The following is a 21685-nucleotide window of genomic DNA, read 5'->3' as shown; positions in this document are numbered from 1 at the left end:
ATTATCATTTGGAAGGTCCTGTCAATTTTAAGGAAGAATTAGTTATTAAACTAACACTATTCCCCTAGCTTGGGAAAGAAAGATTCAGGAGTTGGCTCTCATCCAAGAATTCCCTGTGTTATAGACCTAAGTGCTGTGTTATTTTAGCTGAAAAAGTCCCATCTGTCTAGAACTGACTATAGCCCCTGCCTCCAATAAAACTGCCTACTAAGGCATTGCTTTTCTGGAGAAATTAAAAACAACAAAAAACCAGAAATTGCTGTGGAAACTGAAAAGAAATTTGGCATTTGATTAGATCCCCATCATAAGTGTCTACCTGAAACATGAATGATAAGCTCCAGAAGGTGGGTCAAGTAATGTCTGATGAACCAGGAATGGATTCCTAGAGAGATTGGAGCAAGCAGCAGACCTTGTCTAGCTGGCGTACGGGACACCCCACCCCACCTTCCTCTCTTTCCTGTTCTTCTGCTGAGCCCAGTACCTGATCACAGATGAGATCCCACTTTTTCTCATTGTCATACTGTCGTAAGAGGCGGGCCTTGTCTGGAGGCAGATTCATGGAGCTCTGGGGAAAGAAAGAAAGAAAGAAATGAGTCCATGACTGTTAGAGGACAATGACTGGATGGAAAACGCCACCTCTTTTCTGTTCTTGGGCCTTTGCCTCAGTGTATTTTGGAGGACTGGAATGGAGCAAGAAGGGCTATGAACCTACCCTTTATCACTTGGTACAGGAAACTGATTGAGAGGAACCCCCCTCCCCCAAATCAATGCAGCCTGACAGCTCTTCTCCAAGTCTAAATCTTGGACAAACAGGATGCACAGCCGTACCACCACTTCCACGTTCCCCCTTTTCAGTCAGGTCTTGCTGGGCTTGGGGGAGAAGGGAGGGAGAGAAATAGGGAGTAAAAGCCATTTGGAAGTTATACCCTGCGTGCTTCAGAGATCATACTAGAAGTAAGGACTTCTGTAACTAATCTCTCTACCATCCCTTTACTAATCATTTGTCCCCCACTTTGGGGCACCTTGATTTTAGACCAGAGACCCTCTGCTTGGAAATCTTGTATGGCACTAGAATTACTCCTACACCTTATGTGCCTTAAGGTGGCCTAACAGTTCTATTCTCCTTCAGCCATCCAGAAGCTCCAAATTGCCATTTTCCTCAAGTAGTGATTTCCTATATCAATGAAATAATGGGTTTGGTCTCTATCACTATAATGATTGTTAACAAAAAGAATGTACGTGTGCTTTAAATTTAGAACTTGGCACCAACATTATCCCTTTTATTTGACCAAAGTTTTGCTGTCTTTATCTACATTATGGTCATCATTATTCTTTTAGCTCACCTTTATTCATCCCCTTCAACTTCTTCAATGTCTCCCCATGTTTCTCTAAATTCTTTAAATTCATTATTCCTTACAGACTATTCCAATCATGCAATACAGTTTGTTCAGTTTTTCCCTAATTGTTGGGCACACATTGTTACCACAAATAATATTATCCACATTCTTGTACATGTTTGTTTTTTTCCCTGTCAGTGACCTCCTTGGGACTATGCCTTTATTTTCCCTATATATTTATTTTTAGGCAGTCCTCAATTTTTCAGCCATTCCCACTACCAATCAGCCTCTAAATTAGTTCTTGCCTATCTCACCAATCACATCCTGGATTAACTTTTGTAAAGTAAAGCTCCAATTATGTCACCCTAATATTTAAAAACCTTCAACAGCTCCCCAGTGCCTATCCCAGTCAGCCTCCAAGCTCTCTTAAAATAAGCCTCCAAACTATTTTACAGCCAGGGCCATCTCCAATTGACCTGATCTATATCTGGCCACTGAACCCAGATGGCTTTGGAGAAGAAAATGAGGGAGGTGATCTTGCACAACCCTTCTTCTCTTAAATTCAATTCACTTGCATGTCATGCCATCACCTCCCTGATGTCCTTTATTTTGAGGACAAAGTACAAACAATAACCAGTTTCTTCCCCTACTACATCCCTGCAACTACCTTATGCTATAGTCACATGTTCTGTTTGGCCATATGTCAGAAAAGTCTAATGCTTTCTCTCTAAAACTTTATCGTGCTCCTCCTTCTATCTTCAAGGTTCATCTTAAATGGCACTGCCTTTATAAATGTGATTTTCTTCCAAATAAAATGCAACCTCTTCCTCTGAGGTCCCAACAAGCATCTGTACTCCTTATGGCACATATCAAATGCTTTATACTGTATTTACAGTGTATACCTGATAATTCCAAAAGCTTGTGAACTCCTCATGGGCATACCTACTTATCTTCTTATCTTTGTATTATAACACATAGTGCCTAGAAGAGGGCCTTGAACATAGAATACCTCAAATGCACACACACACACACACAACATACTCACATATGTTGAAATGTGTGTGAAAATTTTATCTGTAGGCCAGCTATCTGAAATGTAGAAAACACAGGAACAGTATTATAAGTGATGATTAGGTATCAAAACAACTCATGAAATTCTACTATTATAACCCATAGTATACTGGTGCATAATTTTAGAGTCTTTTTAATTCAATAGATAACATTAAAAAAATTTTCTTCAGCTTAACCTTTCTCAGACTTTTCCTTTTTGGAAATAAAAAAAAGAAGGTCAAGACCAATGGTCAAATCAAAACAAAATTAATGATTCCAGAAAATGGATTAAAGGCAATAAAATGTAGAACAAAAAAGTACTTTTTGCCTAAGTAAGTCATAACATTCTCCATTTCATGAAATAACTGGGAACAAGGTCATAGTGAGGAAACCCTTTAAATTCTTAAGAACAGTGGTCTGGCAAAGAATTGAAAGTCATAGGAGAAGCGTGACTATCATTTTATTAGATGCAGTAAAATGTTATCCCCAAAACTGTTTTTTAACTTATCATAATCTTTTCTTTATTCAAGATTTTTATAAATATTTCTTCAAATTATCTTGTCATAGAGAAATATCCAAAAGCATGAGGGACTGCATTAGTTTGGATATTTCTCTGAGAGATGTTTCAATGTAGAAAAATGTTAAATCAGTAAAATGTTTCTGGCAAATTGAATCTATAATACCAATACCTATAATACCAATGGAATATTAATATTTTTTTCTTCCAACACCTGAAATACATATTGCACTATAGTTTTGAAAAAGAAAAACTTTTCTATCTAGAAGATACTATCTTTCCCGCTTCTCATTCTAGGATAGAGAAAGAAGATTGAAGTAAATGATACCTCATCATATGAAACCCCAAAGTTAAAGTCCTTAAAGTATTAAATTTCCATTCCAATAAAGGTAGCAACTTATTTGTTGCCAATGGAACCAAAACAAATCAACACTAAAAACAGAGAAGCTCTAACCCAGACTTCTGTATGATCCCAAAGTCACAAAATTCTAAACTGAAAAGACCTAGATGGAGAAAGAGGAAGTTTTTCCTCTCCCAAAAACATTATCAAAGCAAGAGAAAATTGTTCCTGCTCTGTAGTTGACAGAGAGGCAGAGAGCAGAATGAGAAAAAATTAAAAACATTTTATTGAAATTTTACTGAAGTCTTAGGTATACCTAAAAAAAAAGACAAAAAACAGTCTGTGCCCTCAAGGAAAAAATGTTCCAATGGAGAACACAATCCACAGGGAAATACCAGTCAGGGAAGAGACATTTTGATCAAAAAAGTTACAGGGACAATGACCAGGACCATAGATGGGGGACAGAACGACATAATTCACCCAGGAAAAATGGCAGAACTAATCTGATCATGGTTTGTTGCTCCAGATGTAGAGCAACCTGAGAAGGGAAGGGAAAGACTTCCTGTAGAAGGTGAGACTTAGCTGAGACCTGGAGGAAGCATGGAAGAATCAATACAAACAACAAGGGCTGTCCAGGAGGGAGTGAAGCACGATCAGTTCGTTGAGCATTTATTAAGCACTTAATATGTGGAAGGCATATTTGGTCCTGGCCCTCAAGAATCTCACATTCTGAGAGGGGTGGCAACATACAAGCAAGCAGGCCCACACAAGATACCTTTGTATTTTTGTGGATACAAGATAGAAGAGACAGAAAGTAATACACCAGCAGTCGGAAGCTGGGAAAGCTTCTGTAGAAGGTAGAACATGAACTGATCTGTGAAGAAAGTCAGAGAAAGCAGGAGGCAGAGGGAAGAAGGAACACCCCAGGCATAAGTAGCAACCAGGAACAGACCTTGGTGGTGGAGGGGTTTGTATGGGGGTGGGGGTGGGGGGTTATACATGTGTGGATTGCTGTGGTTTGTCCTTCCTTCTCTAAGAGAACCATGACGTCAGGAAGGGGATGTCATGACATGCCAGTGAGCTGGACTGAAGGGAAGGAGGGCCAGGCAAGGTCACCTGACTCACTTTTCCCTCCTGAGCCATCAAGATCCAGGGAGCAACTATAGATGGTCTCCAACTGGAGATGGCCCCAAATGCAGAGGAAGACCAAACATCCTTATGCCCCATCCAACCATCCAAGAACTCTATGATCCAATGACCTTCTTGCTGCTCCTTGTACAAAAATTCCATCCTTTTTATTTCCATAGGCTGTCTGTTCCCTATGCTTAGAACACTCTCCCTCTTCTCTTCCTCGTGGCTTCCTTAATGTCCCAGCTAAAATCTTACCTTCTACAAGAAGCCTTTTCCTACTCTTCTTAATTCAAGTGCCACATTTGAGATGAAGAGAAGGAACTCTGGTTGAATAATTTTTATTAGAAAAAAAGTATTTTTTAAACATTCATAAAGAGTAAGGCAGAATTCTGGAGAGCAATTTGGAACTATGCTCAAAAGTTATCAAACTCTACATACCCTTTGATCCAGCAGTGTTACTACTGGGCTTATAGCCCAAAGAGATCTTAAAGAAGGGAAAAGGGACCTGTATGTGCACGAATGTTTGTAGCAGGTCTCTTTGTAGTGGCCAGAAACTGGAAACTGAGTGGATGCCCATCAGTTGGAGAATGGCTGAATGAATTGTGGTATATGAATATTATGGAATATTATTGTTCTGTAAGAAATGACCAACAGGAGGATTTCAGAAAGGCCTGGAGAGACTTACACGAACTGATGCTGAGTGAAATGAGCAGAACCAGGAGATCATTATATACTTCAACAACAATACTATATAATGATCAATTCTGATGGATGTGGATCTCTTCATCAATGAGATGAACCAAATCAGTTCCAATAGAGCAGTAATGAACTGAACCAGCTACACCCAGCAAAAGAACTCTGGGAGATGACTATGAACCATTACATAGAATTCCCAATCCCTCTATTTTTGTCCGCCTGCATTTTTGATTTCCTTCATAGGCTAATAGTACACTATTTCAAACTCTGATTCTTTTTGTATAGCAAAATAACTGTTAGGACATATATGCTTTAACATACTTAACATGTATTGGTCAAACTGCCATCGGGGAGAGGGGATGGAAGGAAGGAGGGGAAAAATTGGAACAAAAAGTTTGGTAATTGTCAGTGTTGTAAAATTACCCATGCATATAACTTGTAAATAAAAAGCTATAATTTAAAAAAAAAAAAAAAAGGGTAAGGCAGAATCCTATCTGAGAAAATAAGTATGAGATGTCAATCAGTAACATTTATAAGCCACCTACTATGTGCCAGGCACTGTGGAGGTGATACAAAGAGTGGTAAAAAGTAGTTCCAACTCTCAAGGTGCTCACAGTCTTAGGGGGAGGTAATGTGCAAACTATAAACAGCATTAACTGGAAATCACCTTAGACCGAGACTGTGTATGGAAGGAATAAAGTACAAAAAGGCTGGAAAGGCAGGAAGGGGATTTTTTCAGAACATTTTCTATTTCATCCCGAATCAAAGTGGAAGTGGGGGGTGGGCTGGGGAGAGACATAGTCAGACCTGAGCTTCAGGAAAATCACTTTGGCAACTAAGTGAAGGATGGAGAGAAGTGGGAAAACTTGAGGAGACACTAAGCCGAAGGCTATTACTATAGTAGAGGAGAAGTGATAGGAACTTGAATTAAAGTGGTAGTTGCTGGAAGCAGAAAGAAGGGAATACATGAAAAATGCTATGAAACTGGAAATGACAATCTTTAATCAAAAGATTAAAATTCTGGGATGAGTCAGAATGAGAAATCAAGGATGACATTGAGGATGTAAGGATGGATAATTGATTGGGATAAAACAGTTCCCTTAATAGCAAAATTTTGGAAAGGGGAATATCTGGGGGGAAAGATAATCAATTCTCAATATGGATGTATTGAATACAAGATGTTGACACCCCTGGAAAAAAGCAAGTTGCATTCTAAGCTTGGGGAAATTATACTGTCCACAGTTTAGTGGTGAGGTGGGGCGTATCCCTTTGAAGGAAGAATATCTTTAAGTCAAAGGGAGGGAATGTTAGCACTGTAATTAGAGAAATTCCATGGAAACATAGGGACCAAGTAGAATACATTATGAACAACTAGGCCTGGTGGCATGCAAATGCAGTATTAACTGAGCAGAAGGGTGGGGTGGGGGTGGGGGTGCTACTGCCAATAAATTGTCTAGTTTAGGACTGCTTTTAGATTGATTTAATAGCAAACTATATTTAATAGCAAATTATTTCTTAATTTCACCTTTTGCCCTATTTCAAATTCATCTGCATGCTAAATCAAGGAAACATCTTTAGAATGTCTAACCCTGATAAAGAATGAGAAAGGGTAAAAAAAAAGGAAAAAGCAACCCATTTAAATTTTGTTAGCTGGATGTAACCAAACAGCTTTTAATTTGCTTTTATCAGAGAGAAGCGTTATCCATTACACCTTGGGAGACTAGACCAGAAATAGCCAAGTGGTCCTGAAGCTGAAAGAAGGAACAACCCCCAACAGAGATGATACAGCCATTTATACAGATACTTAATTATGACATACACTAGAAATGCATGCTAATAACATTGATAGATGACTATAATACAGCTTTATATATACATATATGTATATATGCATATATACATATATGTATATATGCATATATACATATATATATACAATTAAATCATATATGGCATCTATAATATAGCAAATGAATTATAAACATACAAACATATGAATATGTATGTACACTGGTATTGTCCAGTCATTTTGCAATTACATTCAACTCTCCAAGAGCCCATTTGAGGTTTTCTTGCCAAAATGGTTTTCCATTTCCTTCTCCATTTCATTGTACAAATGAGAAAACTAAGCCAAACAGGGTTAAGTGACTTGCCCAAAGCCACTATATGTGGAGGCCAAATTTGAACTTAAAAAGAAAAGGCTTGTTGGCTCTAGCCACCGTGCCACCTATCTGTCCATTTATATATGTCTTATATATCAAAATATACATATTGGCACAGTAAGTAATGAGTTCAGCACAGAAACAAGTATGCTGCACAACAAACATAGGCTGCTAAATAGCAGAGTTATATAAAAAAAAAAAAATGATGTATAGGCTGATTTCAGAAAGGCTTGTAAAGATTTACATGAATTGATGCTAAGATGCTAAATGAAACAAGCAAAACCAGAAAAATATTTTACAAAGCAACATAAGACTGTGTGATAATCAACTATGACAGACTTTGTTCTTCTCAATGGTTCTATGATCCAAGGAAATACTAAACTTTGGATGGAAAATGCCAGCCATATCCAGAGAAAGAACTATGGAGACTAAATGTAAATCAATATATGCTATATTCATTTTTTCCCTTTTTCTTCTGGTTTTTTTTTTTCTCTCTCATGGTTTTTCCCTTTTGTTTTTATTTTTCTCTCCCAATATGATTCATAAGGAAATATTTTAAAATGAATGTACATGTATAACCAAAAAAAAAAGTTTTTACATGTAATTGAGGAAAATAAAATTTTCTTTTTAAAAAAGACTGCAGGTTTCTACAAGGATTTAGTCTCTGCTTTAATTCTATCCACTCCCCTGAGCTAGAACAAGAAAAATTCAAACAAAAAAAATAGAAACAAGAATTTGGTTTTTTTTAAGGGCTTCTGGTTTAGGTTTATACCAATCACAGTAATCCCAAGAATGGAGGTAAAAATGGCATTGCTTTTAAAAGGAGGAAAGGAGGAAAATGTTCAAAAACTTTCCCAGTGTTTTAGAAGCTTTGAGAAAAGACCAGGAAGTGGGCTAATTTTGAGTAGATCATATGATCATATATTTAGCAGATGTTGACTAATCCACCCTCTTTATTTTGGAGATGAAAGAACTAGGCCCTAGAAAAGGGAAATGATTTACCAAAGTTAAATGTAAGGTAGTAAGTGGCAAAGCCAGGATTAAAAAAGCCAGGTGCTCTGTCCCCAAATCCAGAACCTCAAGACTTGAGTAGAAAATGCTATTGTGCTAGGTAACCACTTTTTTAGCTCTTTCCCCACCCCTCCAAATATTCGTGTCTTTTGAAATTTCCTAGCAGTATTGCTGCAGTCTCCCTATAAGAAAATCACCCTGCAGTCTCTTTCAGCCTTCTATCCAAGGGAATTAAGCCTAGAATTCCCCATGAGATGAAATAGTACCTTGTTCTGAGCACCATATGTTTTTATTAATGCTATTGAGCTCTTGGTGAAATGCCACTACAATATAAAACAGCCATATCTTCTGTGACCAAACAGAACTGGCCACATCCTTGGTATAACCAGGCAAACCTTATATCCCAGACCAATGGGCTGGCTTGGAGCCACCAAAGGGGTATTCCCAAACATCAGCATCCATGCCCGAATTTCAATGGACGAGGTAGGAAAGTCTCAACTACCTCAATGTCTCTCTACTTATACTAAGGCCATCTGGCCATTGTTCTCAATGAGTTAAGTCCCTCCCTGAACCAACCTAGAGCTGGCAGGATGCTCAATTCATGTTATCCTGCTTCCCCTCTAAGGCTACAGCCAGTCATAATGCAGTAGCAGCTCCCAGACAATAAGGGTTATTTTCAGCCAGTGACTTTAACACAAGCCAGCTGGCTTGTATGCTGGGCAGGAGTTCTCCTCCACCCAGCCCTCCCAAAGGGCTCATAACCGACACTGTTTCACTGCCTTCACTGTTTATCTTGTTATTTCTGCTTAGCTCCTCACTCCTAAATAAAATGCAATTCTGTGTAATTAAGCAGTTTGATCAAAGGTAGACAGCCAAAATTTTATGTCCAAACATAAAGGGCATGTTTTTCCCCCAAACACCCACATTTTTCTCCAGCCCATTGACAGTGACTGCTGATAGTAGGAGTGTTGGGAGGACTGAGTTTACTGACTGCATAATCTCCAGGCAGCCTGGCTGTGGTCAACCATGACGACAAAGCTCACCAAAGCTGCTTTTTCTGCCTTTTCTCCCCAATACCCAACCCCCACTTCTTGAGCTTGAGTTTAGAGAAGACAATCTGAGACAGATAGTCCTGGAATGAGACTGAGTTAATTACTAAAAGCCTTTGGGAAAACTATATCCTGTGGCAAAAAGGAAATAGCAGGAACAGCTAATGACACTTGGCCAGAGGTAGATTCAGCCCCTGGCTTACTGCAGGATGGAAGCAGGGTACTGTGACTCTCATCAAGCAGCTTTCCCCAGACTAAAAATCTTTGGAAATTGAATTAAGTAGCTGGCAGCAGTTTCCAAAAGGATCTAACATTCAAGACACTCCTTATGGCTATGCTGAGCTGCCACCAATTCCATGGGTACACAACTCATCCCTATGCCCAGTACATTCACATTCTCTAAAGGTCTCTAAAGAAGTAGCCACACTTGGAGAAAGGATAGGTATAGGTCACAGTTTCTCTGTCAGCAGGACTTCCAAACTTACAGGAAAATACCTAAGATATTAAGGTACTAGGAAAAATGGACTACTCCTTGACACTGATACAACACAACCTTGGGTCATGGCTTCATGATGTAACTTCAGTATGTGAGTCCTAAATGTGAACAACAGCTGCCTCCAGTGGAAATCAAAGCCTCTATCAATACGGTCACTATTGGATTTGTGACTCGTCAAGAAGTTATTGCTTAAGTCATCAAGAAATCTGGAAAGAAAAAAGGGAATCCATTTGGATGACTGCTCCATTATCAGGATCTCACATTAGAATCTGGGGGAGGGGGAAGGGAAACTAAAATGAACTTTATAGGAAAAAGTATTAGATTAAAAGCCCCAAGACTTTCCCAGAAAAATGGGGTTTTGTAGGACTATAGGCAAATAAACATAGGCAACTTTGAGCCTTCAGAGTCTATTCTTGCAATGCTGTCTCAGCCTTAACATTCAATAGATCTGTGATTTCTACTGCATTCTTCAAATAAAGCCGAGTTCCCTTTGCCCAGTTCAGGAACCCTAAGCAGGAAGAGAAAGGGGGACAAGAACAAATCAACTGCCGCTTTTGGACAACACAAAGGAACACAGCATGAGGAAATGGCCTTGGCCAGTGCTACAGGTTCAGGGGAGACACAAAGCAAAAATCAAGACAGAACACTTGTTTTTATAACAGTTGATATTCACAAAGTGCTTTCAACTACTTTCTGAATATCAAGTCCAACTTCAGATGAATGATGTCTAAGTGCTGACTTATTATCTGCATTAGATACTGATCTTTCCTCAATACACTTTGAGAAGAGTCAGCAGTATCAAGCTCTGTTTGTGCCTTCAATAACCAAGAATCTCAGTTATGGAAAAAGTTCGTTACTTCTCCCAAACTCTCAAAGTGCTCAGCAGACCAGCCACTGAAGGAACGTGGTCTGCTTACTGGCTTCTCAACCCAGTGATGCCTCAGACTGGTGGTTAACCAGCACACTCCTAGTTACTCATAATGGAAACAAATCATTTGAGGAGAAATAAATTCTGAAAGTCTTTGTGGCAAGAAATTTTTAAAAATGTGTTGATCCATGGAACTATGTTTAACATGATTGCATATAACCTATATCAGATTGCTTGCTGTCTTGGGGACAGAAGAAAAAAAGAAAAAGAGGAAGAAAAACTTGGAATTTAAAATCTTATTTAAAAAAATGAATGTTAGAGCAGCTAGGTGGAGCAGTGGATAGAGCACAGTCCTGAAGTCAGGAAGACCCGAGTTCAAATCTGTCTTCAGACACTTAATACTTCCTAGCTGTCTGACCCTAAGCAAGTCATTTAACCCCAACTGCCTCAGCAAAAAAAAAAAAAAAAAAAAAAAAATGTTGAAAACTCTATATGACTGGAAAAAATAAAATGTTATTTTAAAAAATGCATTGATTGATTCTGTTTTAACATGATACTACAAAGGAAACCTCTATAAATGAGGCAAGAACAATTAAGCAAAACTGTCTAATGTGACAGTCTAATGTTGATACTAAAAATTTATATCATCCATCAATTCTGTAGTTTACAAAATAGTCAAGAAAAAGGAAGGTCATGTGCTTTAAATCTGAAAAAATGGTCAGACGTTACAAGCTGCTGCCTCTTAGTGGTGACTTTATTTACCTTGTAATAAGAGCATATAGTTCTTTAGACTATGCTCAATATTCCATGTCATTTCATTTTAAAGTTTTCCCATATATCTAAGGATAGCTTCAGATCTGCCATTCCCTATAGTAGTTTTCCATCACATTGATATACCAGTTTATTTGGCCATTCCCTATGAATCCCTAGCCAATCGTTGTTCTCTCCTCTACTGAGGAGATGCAATAGCATTGTATGGGGGAAGTGTGTAATATTCACAAGGAAGTGTGTAATACTCTTCTCTAAATGTAATCTTCTTTTGTTGGGCTTTTCTTGGAGTCTCTGGAGGCAGCTTCACTTCAGTAATCACCCCAAATGCAGCCAGGTGTTAAAGTCCAAATCCTTTACTGTCTCCTTCACTTGGGGCTCGGGTAGTTTTTCTGGAGGCCTATCTCTTTCCTTGGTTCTGAGAGGCCTGCCTTCTCTGGCTTCTGAATCTCCCCACTCCAAAGTTTTGTACTTCAGCCTCCAGCCACAACAAAGGTGGAAGATGGAATGAATCTGTCTCAGCCTCAGAGAGCTTCTAGTGTGCTTGTCCTTTCTGGCCCTGACAGCTCCTCCTTATATGTTCCACACTGAGTATATACCAATCATTATATCACTAGGAAACCATTATTTGTTGTAGGATTAAATCAGTGCTAAACTAGATTTAATCATTATCTCCTCAATTCCACTTACTTAGCACTTTGTTTCAAGTTCTGGCTCATAACATAAGTGCATCCCAGTTAAGAGGATGCACTGATTCTGGTGTACAATTCCTTCCTTTCATTCATTCATTTATTCAATTTTTCATTCATTTAATACATTTAATTCTCCAAAATCACAGAGAGCAACTCCTCTATGTCTTATTAGATCTTTGGGAGATGCCAAAGCTAAAAAACATTGTAATTCCACTGCCAATCTAGTAAGGCCTACTTGTTCTAAAATGCTACTGCCAGGATCAACTCCTTTTCTTAAAACCTTCCAGTAATGCATACTTCTCTTTCTGAGCTTCCAATGTAATCTTTGACCCATGTCTCTTTTGTTTCTTGTAATCTCTTGCCTACTCACTGCACTTTTTTAAAAAGTTTTATTTAAGCCTTTTAATTTTATATCTGTCATTTTTGTATATGGTTTCCATTCACTCTAACATAACAGAACTGTACCGTCTTTATCAATGACAATTTTTTTTTAAAATCTGAAACAGTGACCACAGCTGATAACATATGCAATATTCTGCTCATGTAATCCCCTACTTCATCAAGAGGAGAATCATATTTCTTCATCATTTCTCGAGTACTTACTGGACTTTCAATTTAAGAATCTGACTTCTTTTTAGTGAGTTTTTCCAATTGCATTGCACATTCTTCTGGTTTTGTTTATTTCACTTTATATCAGATCATACAAATTTGCCCATGTTTGCCTGAAATCCTCAAATTTCTCATTTCTTACTATATAATCAGCATTCCATCACATGCATATCATGACTTTTTCAAATATTCTATAATTTACTTTCTAGTTCACAAAAACTGATGTTGTGGTAGACTGGAAACTTGTTTCTGTCTTTGATCTCCTTAGAGTGTATGCCTTGTAGTGGGATCCCAGGTCATGTCATCATGATACTTGCAGCAAGTTACCTGCACCCACCATAATTCTCTCAATTGATTTCTGGGTCTCCTACAACTTTGTTTCTTCAGACTTCAGACAGATTTTTCAGAATGCATTCTGAGATTTGCAACTGTACAGCAAACCTAGAGACACTGTGCCAGTAAGAACATTTTTGCACAATCTTACAAGAGAAATTTATACAGCTCTGTTCCTTCTATTCCATCCTGAGTCCACCAGATGATTCATCCACATTGCCCACTCCAGATACATATAAAACAGTCGATTATCCACCCAAATGCATTCCACAGTTGAATATGGTAGTAAGAGAAAAAATTTAATTATGAAAATGAGTTATTTTTAATAATAGCTTTACATTTTTCAAAATACATGCAAAGATATTTTTCAACATTCATCCTTGCAAAACCTTGTGATCCAAGTTTTTCTCCCTCCTTCCCCTTCTCCCCCTCCCCTAGACAGCAAGTAATAATATAACATGTGCAATGTTAAATGTGTAATTCTCCTAATCATATTTCCTCATTCTTCATGCTGTACAAGAAAAATCAGATCAAAGGAAAAATATAAGAAAGAAAAAAGCAAGCAAGCAAACAACAACAAAACATGAAAATACTATGTTGTGATCTGTACTCAGTCCCCACAATCCTCTTTCTAGATGCAGATGGTTCTCTCCATCCCAAGCCTATTGGAATTAACCTGAATCATCTCATTGTTGAAAATGATCATCACATAACCTTGTTGTTGCCATGTACAATGTTCTTTTAGTTCTGTTCATTTCACTTAACATCAGTTCATGTGTCTCTCCAGGTCTCTCTGAAATCATTCTGCTGATCATTTCTTATAAAACACTAATATTCCATAACATTCATATGTTCCAACTGATGGGAATCCACTCAATTTCCAGTTCTTTGCCATTACAAAAAGGGGCTGCTACAAACATTTTTACACCTGTGAATCCTTTCACCTTTTTTATGATCTCTTTGGGATACAGACCCAGTAGGGACACTGCTGGATCAAAGGATATGCAAAATTAGATAGCCCTTTGGGAATTCCAAATTGCTCTACATAATGGTTGGATCAGGTCACAACTCCATCAACAATGTATTAGTGTCCCAGTTTTCCCACATCCTCTCCAACATTCAAATCTTTTCTTGTCATCTTAGCCAATCTAAGAGGTATGAAGTGGCACTTTATAGTTTTCTTAGTTTGCATTTCTCTAATTAATAGTGATTTAAAGCATTTTTGATATAACTAAAAATGGCTTTAATTTCTTCTTCTGAAAATTGTTCATGTCCTTTGACCATTTATCAATTGGAAAATGGCTTATATTCTTATACATTTGAGTCAATTACCTATCTATTTTTAAAATGAGGCCTTTATTTGAAATATGATGTAAAAATATTCCTCCAGTTTTCTGCTTCCCTCCCAAACATGGCTGCATTGGTTTTGTTTGTACAAAACCTTTTTAATTTAATATAATCAAAATTATCCATTTCACATTTTATAATATTTTCTAGTTCTTCTCTGGTGATACCTTCTCCACAGATCTGAGAGGTAGATTTTCCCTTCTTCTCCTAATTTGCTTACAGTATCACCCCTTATGTCTAATCATTAATACAGTTTGATCTTGCTATAGAAGGTTAGATGTTAGTAAATCCCTAGTTTCTTCCATTTTCCCAGTATGCCCAGCAATTCTTGTCAAATAGTGAGTTCTTTTTTATAAATATTTTTATTTTTTAAATAATTATAACTTTTTATTGACAGAATCCATGCCTGGGTAATTTTTTACAACATTATCCCTTGTGCTCACTTCTGTTCCGACTTTTCCTCTCCCTCCTTCCACCCCCTCCCCCAGATGGCAAGCAGTCTTATACATGTTAAATATGTTATAATATATCCTAGATATGTGTGCAGAACCAAACAGTTCTCTTGCTGCGCAGGAAGAATTGGATTCAGAAAGTAAAAATAATCCAGGAAGAAAAACAAAAATGCTAACAGTTTACATTCATTTCCCAGTGTTCTTTCTTTGGGTGTAGCTGCTTCTGTCCATCGTTGATCAATTGAAACTGAATTAGATCTTCTCTTTGTCGAAGAAATCCACTTCCATCAGAATACATCCTCATACAATATTGTTGAAGTATATAATAATCTCCTGGTTCTGGTCATTTCACTCAGCATCAGTTCATGCAAATCTTTCCAAGCCTCTCTGTATTCATCCTGCTGGGCATTTCTTACAAAACAATATCCATAACATTCATATGCCCCAATTTACCCAACCATTCTCCAATTGATGGGCATTCATTCATTTTCCAGTTTCTAGCCACTACAAACAGGGCTGCCACAAACATTTTGGCACATACAGGTCCCTTTCCCTTCTTTAGTATCTCCTTGGGGTATAAGCCCACTAGTAGCACTGCTGGATCAAAGGGTATGCACAGTTTGATAACTTTTTGGGCATAATTCCAGATTGCTCTCCAGAATGGTTGGATTCGTTCACAGTTCCACCAACAAAGCATCAATGTCCCAGTTTTCCCGCATCTCCTCCAACATTCATCATTATTTTTTCCTGTCATCTTAGCCAATCTGACAGGTATATAGTGCTATCTCATAGTTGTCTTAATTTGCATTTCTCTGCTCAATAGTGATTTGGAACACTCTTTCATATGAGTGGAAATAGTTTCAATTTCATCATCTGAAAATTGTCTCTTCATATCCTTTGACCATTTATTAATTGGAGAATGGCTTGATTTCTTATAAATTAAAGTCAATTCTCTATATATTTTGGAAATGAGGCCTTTATCAGAACCTTTAACTGTGAAGATGCTTTCCCAGTTTGTTGTTTCCCTTCTAATCTTGCCTGCATTAGTTTTGTTTGTACAAAAACTTTTCAATTTGATATAATCAAAATTTTCTATTTTGTGATCATTAATGATCTCTAGTTCATCTTTGGTCACAAATTTCTTCCTCCTCCTGAGAGTTAATCCTCTCATAATCCTATATATATATATATATATATATATATATATATATATATATATATGAATATAATCATATGTTCCTCTAATTTATTTATAATCTCGTTCTTTATGCCTAAATCATGGACCCATTTTGATCTTGTCTTGGTATACGGTGTTAAGTGTGGATCCATACCTAATTTCTGCCATACTAATTTCCAGTTTTCCCAGCAGTTTTTGTCAAATAATGAATTCTTATCCCAAAAGTTAGGATCTTTGAGTTTGTCAAACACTAGATTGCTATAGCGGACTATTTTGTCTTATGAACCTAACGTATTCCATTGATCAACTAATCTATTTCTTAGCCAATACCAAATAGTTTTGGTGGCTGCTGCTTTATAATATAGTTTTAGATCAGGTACAGCTAGGCCACCTTCATTTAATGTTTTTTTTTTCATTAATTCTTTTGTTCTTCCATATGAATTTTGTTGTTATTTTTTCTAGATCATTAAAATATTTTCTTGGGAGTCTGATTGGTATAGCACTAAATAAATAGATTACTTTAGGGAGTATTGTCATCTTTTATTATATTTGCTCGGCCTATCCAAGAGCACTTAATATTTTTCCAATTATTTAAATCTGATTTTATTTGTGTGGAAAGTGTTTTATAATTTTGCCCATATAATTCCTAACTTTCCTTTGGTAGATTCCCAAATATTTTATGCTATCGACAGTTATTTTGAATGGAATTTCTCTTTGTATCTCTTGCTGTTGGATTTTGTTGGTGATGTGTAAAATAGTGAGTTCTTATCCCAGAACCTGGAGTCTTTGGGTTTATCAAACATTAGATTACTAATCTTTGACTACTGTGTTTTATAAGTCTAACCTATTCTACTGATCCACCACACTATTTTTTAGGTTAATCTCTTTGATTGATCTAAAGATTTTATTGAGGAGACCCCGTAAAGGGCGCAATGCAATCAGTGAAAAGAGGAACATCTAAAAGACTTTAGTACAGAGAATCCATCTTCTATTTGGACCCTACATAGGACATCTTCCACAACATTAATAAACATTTTTTTGCAAGTATGTTATCTCCCCAGTTTATGCCTTAACTTTTATTAATAATCAAGGATGATTGGAGGTCAAAATTTCTGTGGTTTTATTTATCAAGGTATCTTATATCATATCAGTACCCACATGATTCTGATGGAAGAGAAGAATTGAAGCTGGCTGCATTTTGCTTCAAACAATGACCAGAAAAAGTTCTTGTGGTCTTTGAACTTTCTAGTCAGGTGAACAATTATACAAACTACTAAAAATTGTTCCAAATCACAAGTCAGAAACAGCTCTGACGTTTTACCTCATATCCAGCAAACTGAGGAAAATGATGGAAAAGAAGGAAATGAATGCTTTTGAACTTTTGCAGTGTATCAATCAGTATACTGATTTTTTATTTCCTCTCTAAAAAACACTACTTATCATGTAGGATGGCCCTCTGAGAGCAGAAGAGATGCTTGGGATATTTAAGGTGATGTGACAAACAAAATATCAATAAAAACTTATTTTTAAAAAAAAATTAGAACAGCTGCAAAAAGATACATTGTTGGTAGAGCTGTGAAATAATCCATCTGGAAATCTCTTTGTAATGATACTAAGAAAATGACTAAAATGTTCATAGATCTAGAGAACTCATTGTAAGGCATATAACTCAAAGACCAAATATAGATGGAGGGAAAGAGAGCAGATCCTAATTCATAGCATTATTTGTTAAAGGAAAAAATTAAAAACAAAAAAATGGCTAAATGAAACGGGGCATATGAAGTAACAGATACTACTGCACCAAAAGAAAAATATAGAAAGACTCATATGAACTACTACAGAGTGCAAAACATGCAGACAAAACAACATACATGCCTTGTTGCTCTTCAGCTGTTTCAGTAGTATCCAACTGTATGACCCCCATTTGGTACTTTCTTGGCAAAAATATTGGAGTAGTTTGTCATTTCCTTCTCCTGATCATTTTACAAATGAGAAAACTAAGACAAATAGGATTAAGTGACTTGTTCAGGGTCACATAGCTATTAAGTGTCTAATGCCAGATTTGAATTCAAGAAGACAAGTTTTCCTGACTCTGGGCCTGGCGTTCTATCCAATGTACTTTTTTTAAAATAGCTTTTTTATTTACAAAACATATGCATGGGTAATCTTTCAACACTGACCCTTGCAAAACCTTCTGTTCCAAATTTTCCCTTCCTTCCCTCCACTCCCTCCCCTAGATGGCAGGTAATCCAATATATGTATACATATTTATACAGTTATCTTGCTGTATTGTATATAGTGACAGAGATATAGGTGATACCTCTTTGGATTTTCGTTATAAGGGGAAGGTAGAAATTAGACATATTTATAAATGAATGTCATCTAAAAATATCTACATCTATAAAAACAAGGTTTTTTCGGTTTAAAAAACCTGTCTCATTTTTGACACTTTGTGGAAGAAAAATCGCATCTAGAAAGGAAAAAACCTGAGAAGGAAAACAAAAATGCAAGCAAGCAACAAAAGAGTGAAACTGCTATGTTGTGAACCACATTCAGTTCCCACTGTCCTCTCTCTGGGTGTATATAGCTCTCTTCATCACTGAACAATTGAAACTGGTTTGAATCATCTCATTGTTGAAGAGGGCCATGTCCATCCAACTTCCCTTTCCCTCCTTTAAGATCTCTTTGGGATATAAGCCCAGTAGTAACATTGCTGGATCAAAGTATCCACTGGCCAATATCCATGATTACAACAATGTAAATTGAAAGACTACAAATTGAAAGCTTGAAAGTATTGAAAGCTACAAAATTATAATGACTAAGATTAGAAGAGTTGAGAAACTAAAACTCCCTTCCTTTATTGAGAGATCTGACATGATAGATACATAATATTATATATACTGACAGAGATATAGTTGATGTGTAGGTTAGTTTTACTGAAATGCTCTTTCTGTATCTATCTCTTTGGATTTTTGTTATAAGAAGGTAGAAATCAGACATATTCATAAATGAATGTCATCTAAAAATATGTACATCTATAAAAATAAGATTTTTCAGGTTTAAAAAACGTGTCTCATTTGACACTTTGTGGAAGCATATTAAAAACCAGTTGAAAATAGTAAGAAGCAATTATTTTTAGAGTCTTTTCCAGACCTTTTCCTCTTTGCTTAGACTTAAACTAATTCCTTAGGAAAGGGTCTAAGAAAGATCAAGAACAAAAGAGCTAAAAACCAAGGAATATAGATTGTGTGGTAACCAAACTCAGGAAAAGAAATACCCTCAAAATCACAGGCTTTTTCATCCCTTAAAGCAGTAATGCCATTATGAAACAGAAGCAGAGCTAGTAACCATACCTTAACATTCTCTAGCAGGTCACATGACTTAGAGGCAATTTGGAGTTAAGTGACTTGCCCAAGGTCATACAGCTAGGAAGTGTTAAGTGTCTGAGGTCAAATTTGAATTCGGGTCCTCCTGACCAGTGCTGGTGCTCTATCTACTGTGCCACCTAGCTGCCAAGGAACTTATTTCTAATAAACACAAGACTGTCAAAAGATTGGGTGGGGGAAGAATAGAGAGAAAGAGAAGGTCCCAACATAAGAGGCATGGGGAGAAAGTCAGTAAATCTAAGATAAGTTCTGGGAAAGGCTTCTTAGAGAACAAAGTCAATTTCTGAGACTTGAAGGAAGAGAGAGGGCTAAGGGATGAAGGCAGATGGCAATGAAAATGATGAGTCAGAAGATGAAGTGCTCTGTACCAGGAACAGCAAGGAGATCAGTGTCACTGAAACCCAGAATATATGTTAGAAGGTAAAAAGACCCCAAAGTTTAGAGAGAGCCTGGTAATGGAAGGGGTCAAAAGCCAGCCAAAAGAGGATTTAATGTTTGATCCAGGAGTCAATAAGGTGACAAAGTTGCACCTGTGCTTTAAGAAGATCAGTTTGCACATCACTCCATCAGTTTCTGTTTCTGGCTTCAACAGTATTTGGACAGAACAGAGGCAGGGTACCCAGTGCTCCTCATTATTGGCCTTAATTTTTCCTTGGGTCAGCTGCCTCCTTCCTTCGTCACCAGTACCCTGCTTCTGAGACTAGCTTTTGCTGCAAATATTCTGTTTCCTAGGTCACAAGCTCTCAAAGGGTCCAAGTACCCAGCCAATCTCTACCTGTCCCAAATGTCCCTCAGTTTTTATTTCAGTTTGGATGCTCTACTGAAGCTGCATGCCCTGGGCCCTGGGCTAAGGAGTCCCATATGCCTCCAGTTTCCTAGAGAAAGACTACTTGGGAGAGGAGATGCTGCTGCTGAAGCATTTGGGTGACCACCTACAAGTGGGTCCCAGGCTGGGCTGAGTGACTATCTGTTCTGAGAGGCTGAGCCTAAAAATGACTACAGGGAAGCTGGGCCTTGCTGCCTGCCTGACATGGGCTCATCCTGATCCTCAGGCCCATTCCAACCCTGAAACTAAGCACCAGCAATAAAACTTTCTTGCCACACAGCTACAAAGTCAATCTGACAGCCAACTGAAGGAAGGATACGGAATGTCACCAAGGCAGAAATGACAGGACAGATTAAACAAAAGCTACAAGCCTGGCTTACCAGGTGGCCCCCATGACAGTAATAGTAAATACTTGGGAGAGAAAGGGTTTGCTGCAGTGCTGGTGGCAACATCATTACTGTCATTCTGTGATGTCATTCGGGGTATTCCTGGCAGAGATACTGGAGCAGTTGGCCACTTCCTTCTCCAGCTCCTGTTGCAGACGAGGAAACTGAGGCAAACAGGCTTCCATGGCTTGCCCAGAGTCACAAAGCTAGGAAGACCAGATTGGATGATAAAGCTTCTTAATTTCAGGCCTAGGACTTCATCCACTGCAGTGTCATTTCACTGCCTCAAAGGATTTGCGGGGAAACATGAGTTCAGTTCTGGACATACTGAGTTTAAGATATCTATAAGACATACAGTATAAAACATCCAATATCATAGAAAAGCTCAACTAGAAGTTTATTAGAGAAAGAAATGATTAGAAATTGGAAATATAAAGAACAGGAATATTAGAGAAAGAGACTCAAGAATCATCTGCATGAAGATGATAGTTGAATCTGTGGGGGCTAATGAAATCACCAAGGGAAAAAAAAAAAACAGTATAAAGAGAGGCGAAAAAGAGACACAGGAAAAAAGAAGCTTGGGGACACTCATAAAGCAGGTGTGACTCCATAATATGAATGATGATATAGCAAAGGGGACTGAGGAACGGTCAGAAAGATAGAAAGAGAACCAGGAGAGACAGTTATCATGAAAACCTAACCCTGTGGCTTATCTGAAAGTACTATATTAGTTTATATTTCAAGCCAGCTTGTTTTTGAATCTTTCACTGTTATTACAAAATCACTCAACCTATACATCTATAGTCTGAAAATAGGATACAAATCTATTATTTCCGATATATATGACAGTTCCTAGAGTCCTTTATGTCTTATGATCTAACAGTTGTTTAGACTAGAGAAACTATGTTTGGTATTGGTAAAACTAGTATTAAGTGCTTCAGGAACTGTCCCCATGCCACCTGACTAAGATTCTATACCTTTACCCTTAAATCCCTGCTGCCCAATCACAAGAGTATCTCAGTACGTTTAAAACCTCCCATCTTTGTTCAGGG

General features: G+C 37.5%; 1 protein-coding gene across 6 annotated transcripts in view; it reads right to left on the bottom strand.

The window, feature by feature from the left end:
• The window catches only part of FMNL3 (formin like 3), a 77411-nt gene that overhangs the window by 27934 nt on the left and 27792 nt on the right, over positions 1 to 21685 (bottom strand). For 5 of the 6 annotated variants that reach the window (XM_031937939.1, XM_031937938.1, XM_031937937.1 and 2 more), the window contains exon 2: positions 482 to 565. In XM_031937939.1, coding sequence (XP_031793799.1) covers positions 482 to 565 — 84 coding nt within the window. Of the gene's footprint in view, positions 1 to 481; positions 566 to 2382; positions 2427 to 21685 lie in introns of those variants that run through there. The other variant, XM_023504270.2, reaches the window with a different exon arrangement.

Source organism: Sarcophilus harrisii, chromosome 5 (genome assembly GCF_902635505.1).
Source record: "Sarcophilus harrisii chromosome 5, mSarHar1.11, whole genome shotgun sequence".
Classification (NCBI taxonomy): domain Eukaryota; kingdom Metazoa; phylum Chordata; class Mammalia; order Dasyuromorphia; family Dasyuridae; genus Sarcophilus; species Sarcophilus harrisii.
This window is presented reverse-complemented; position numbering and strand designations above follow the sequence as displayed.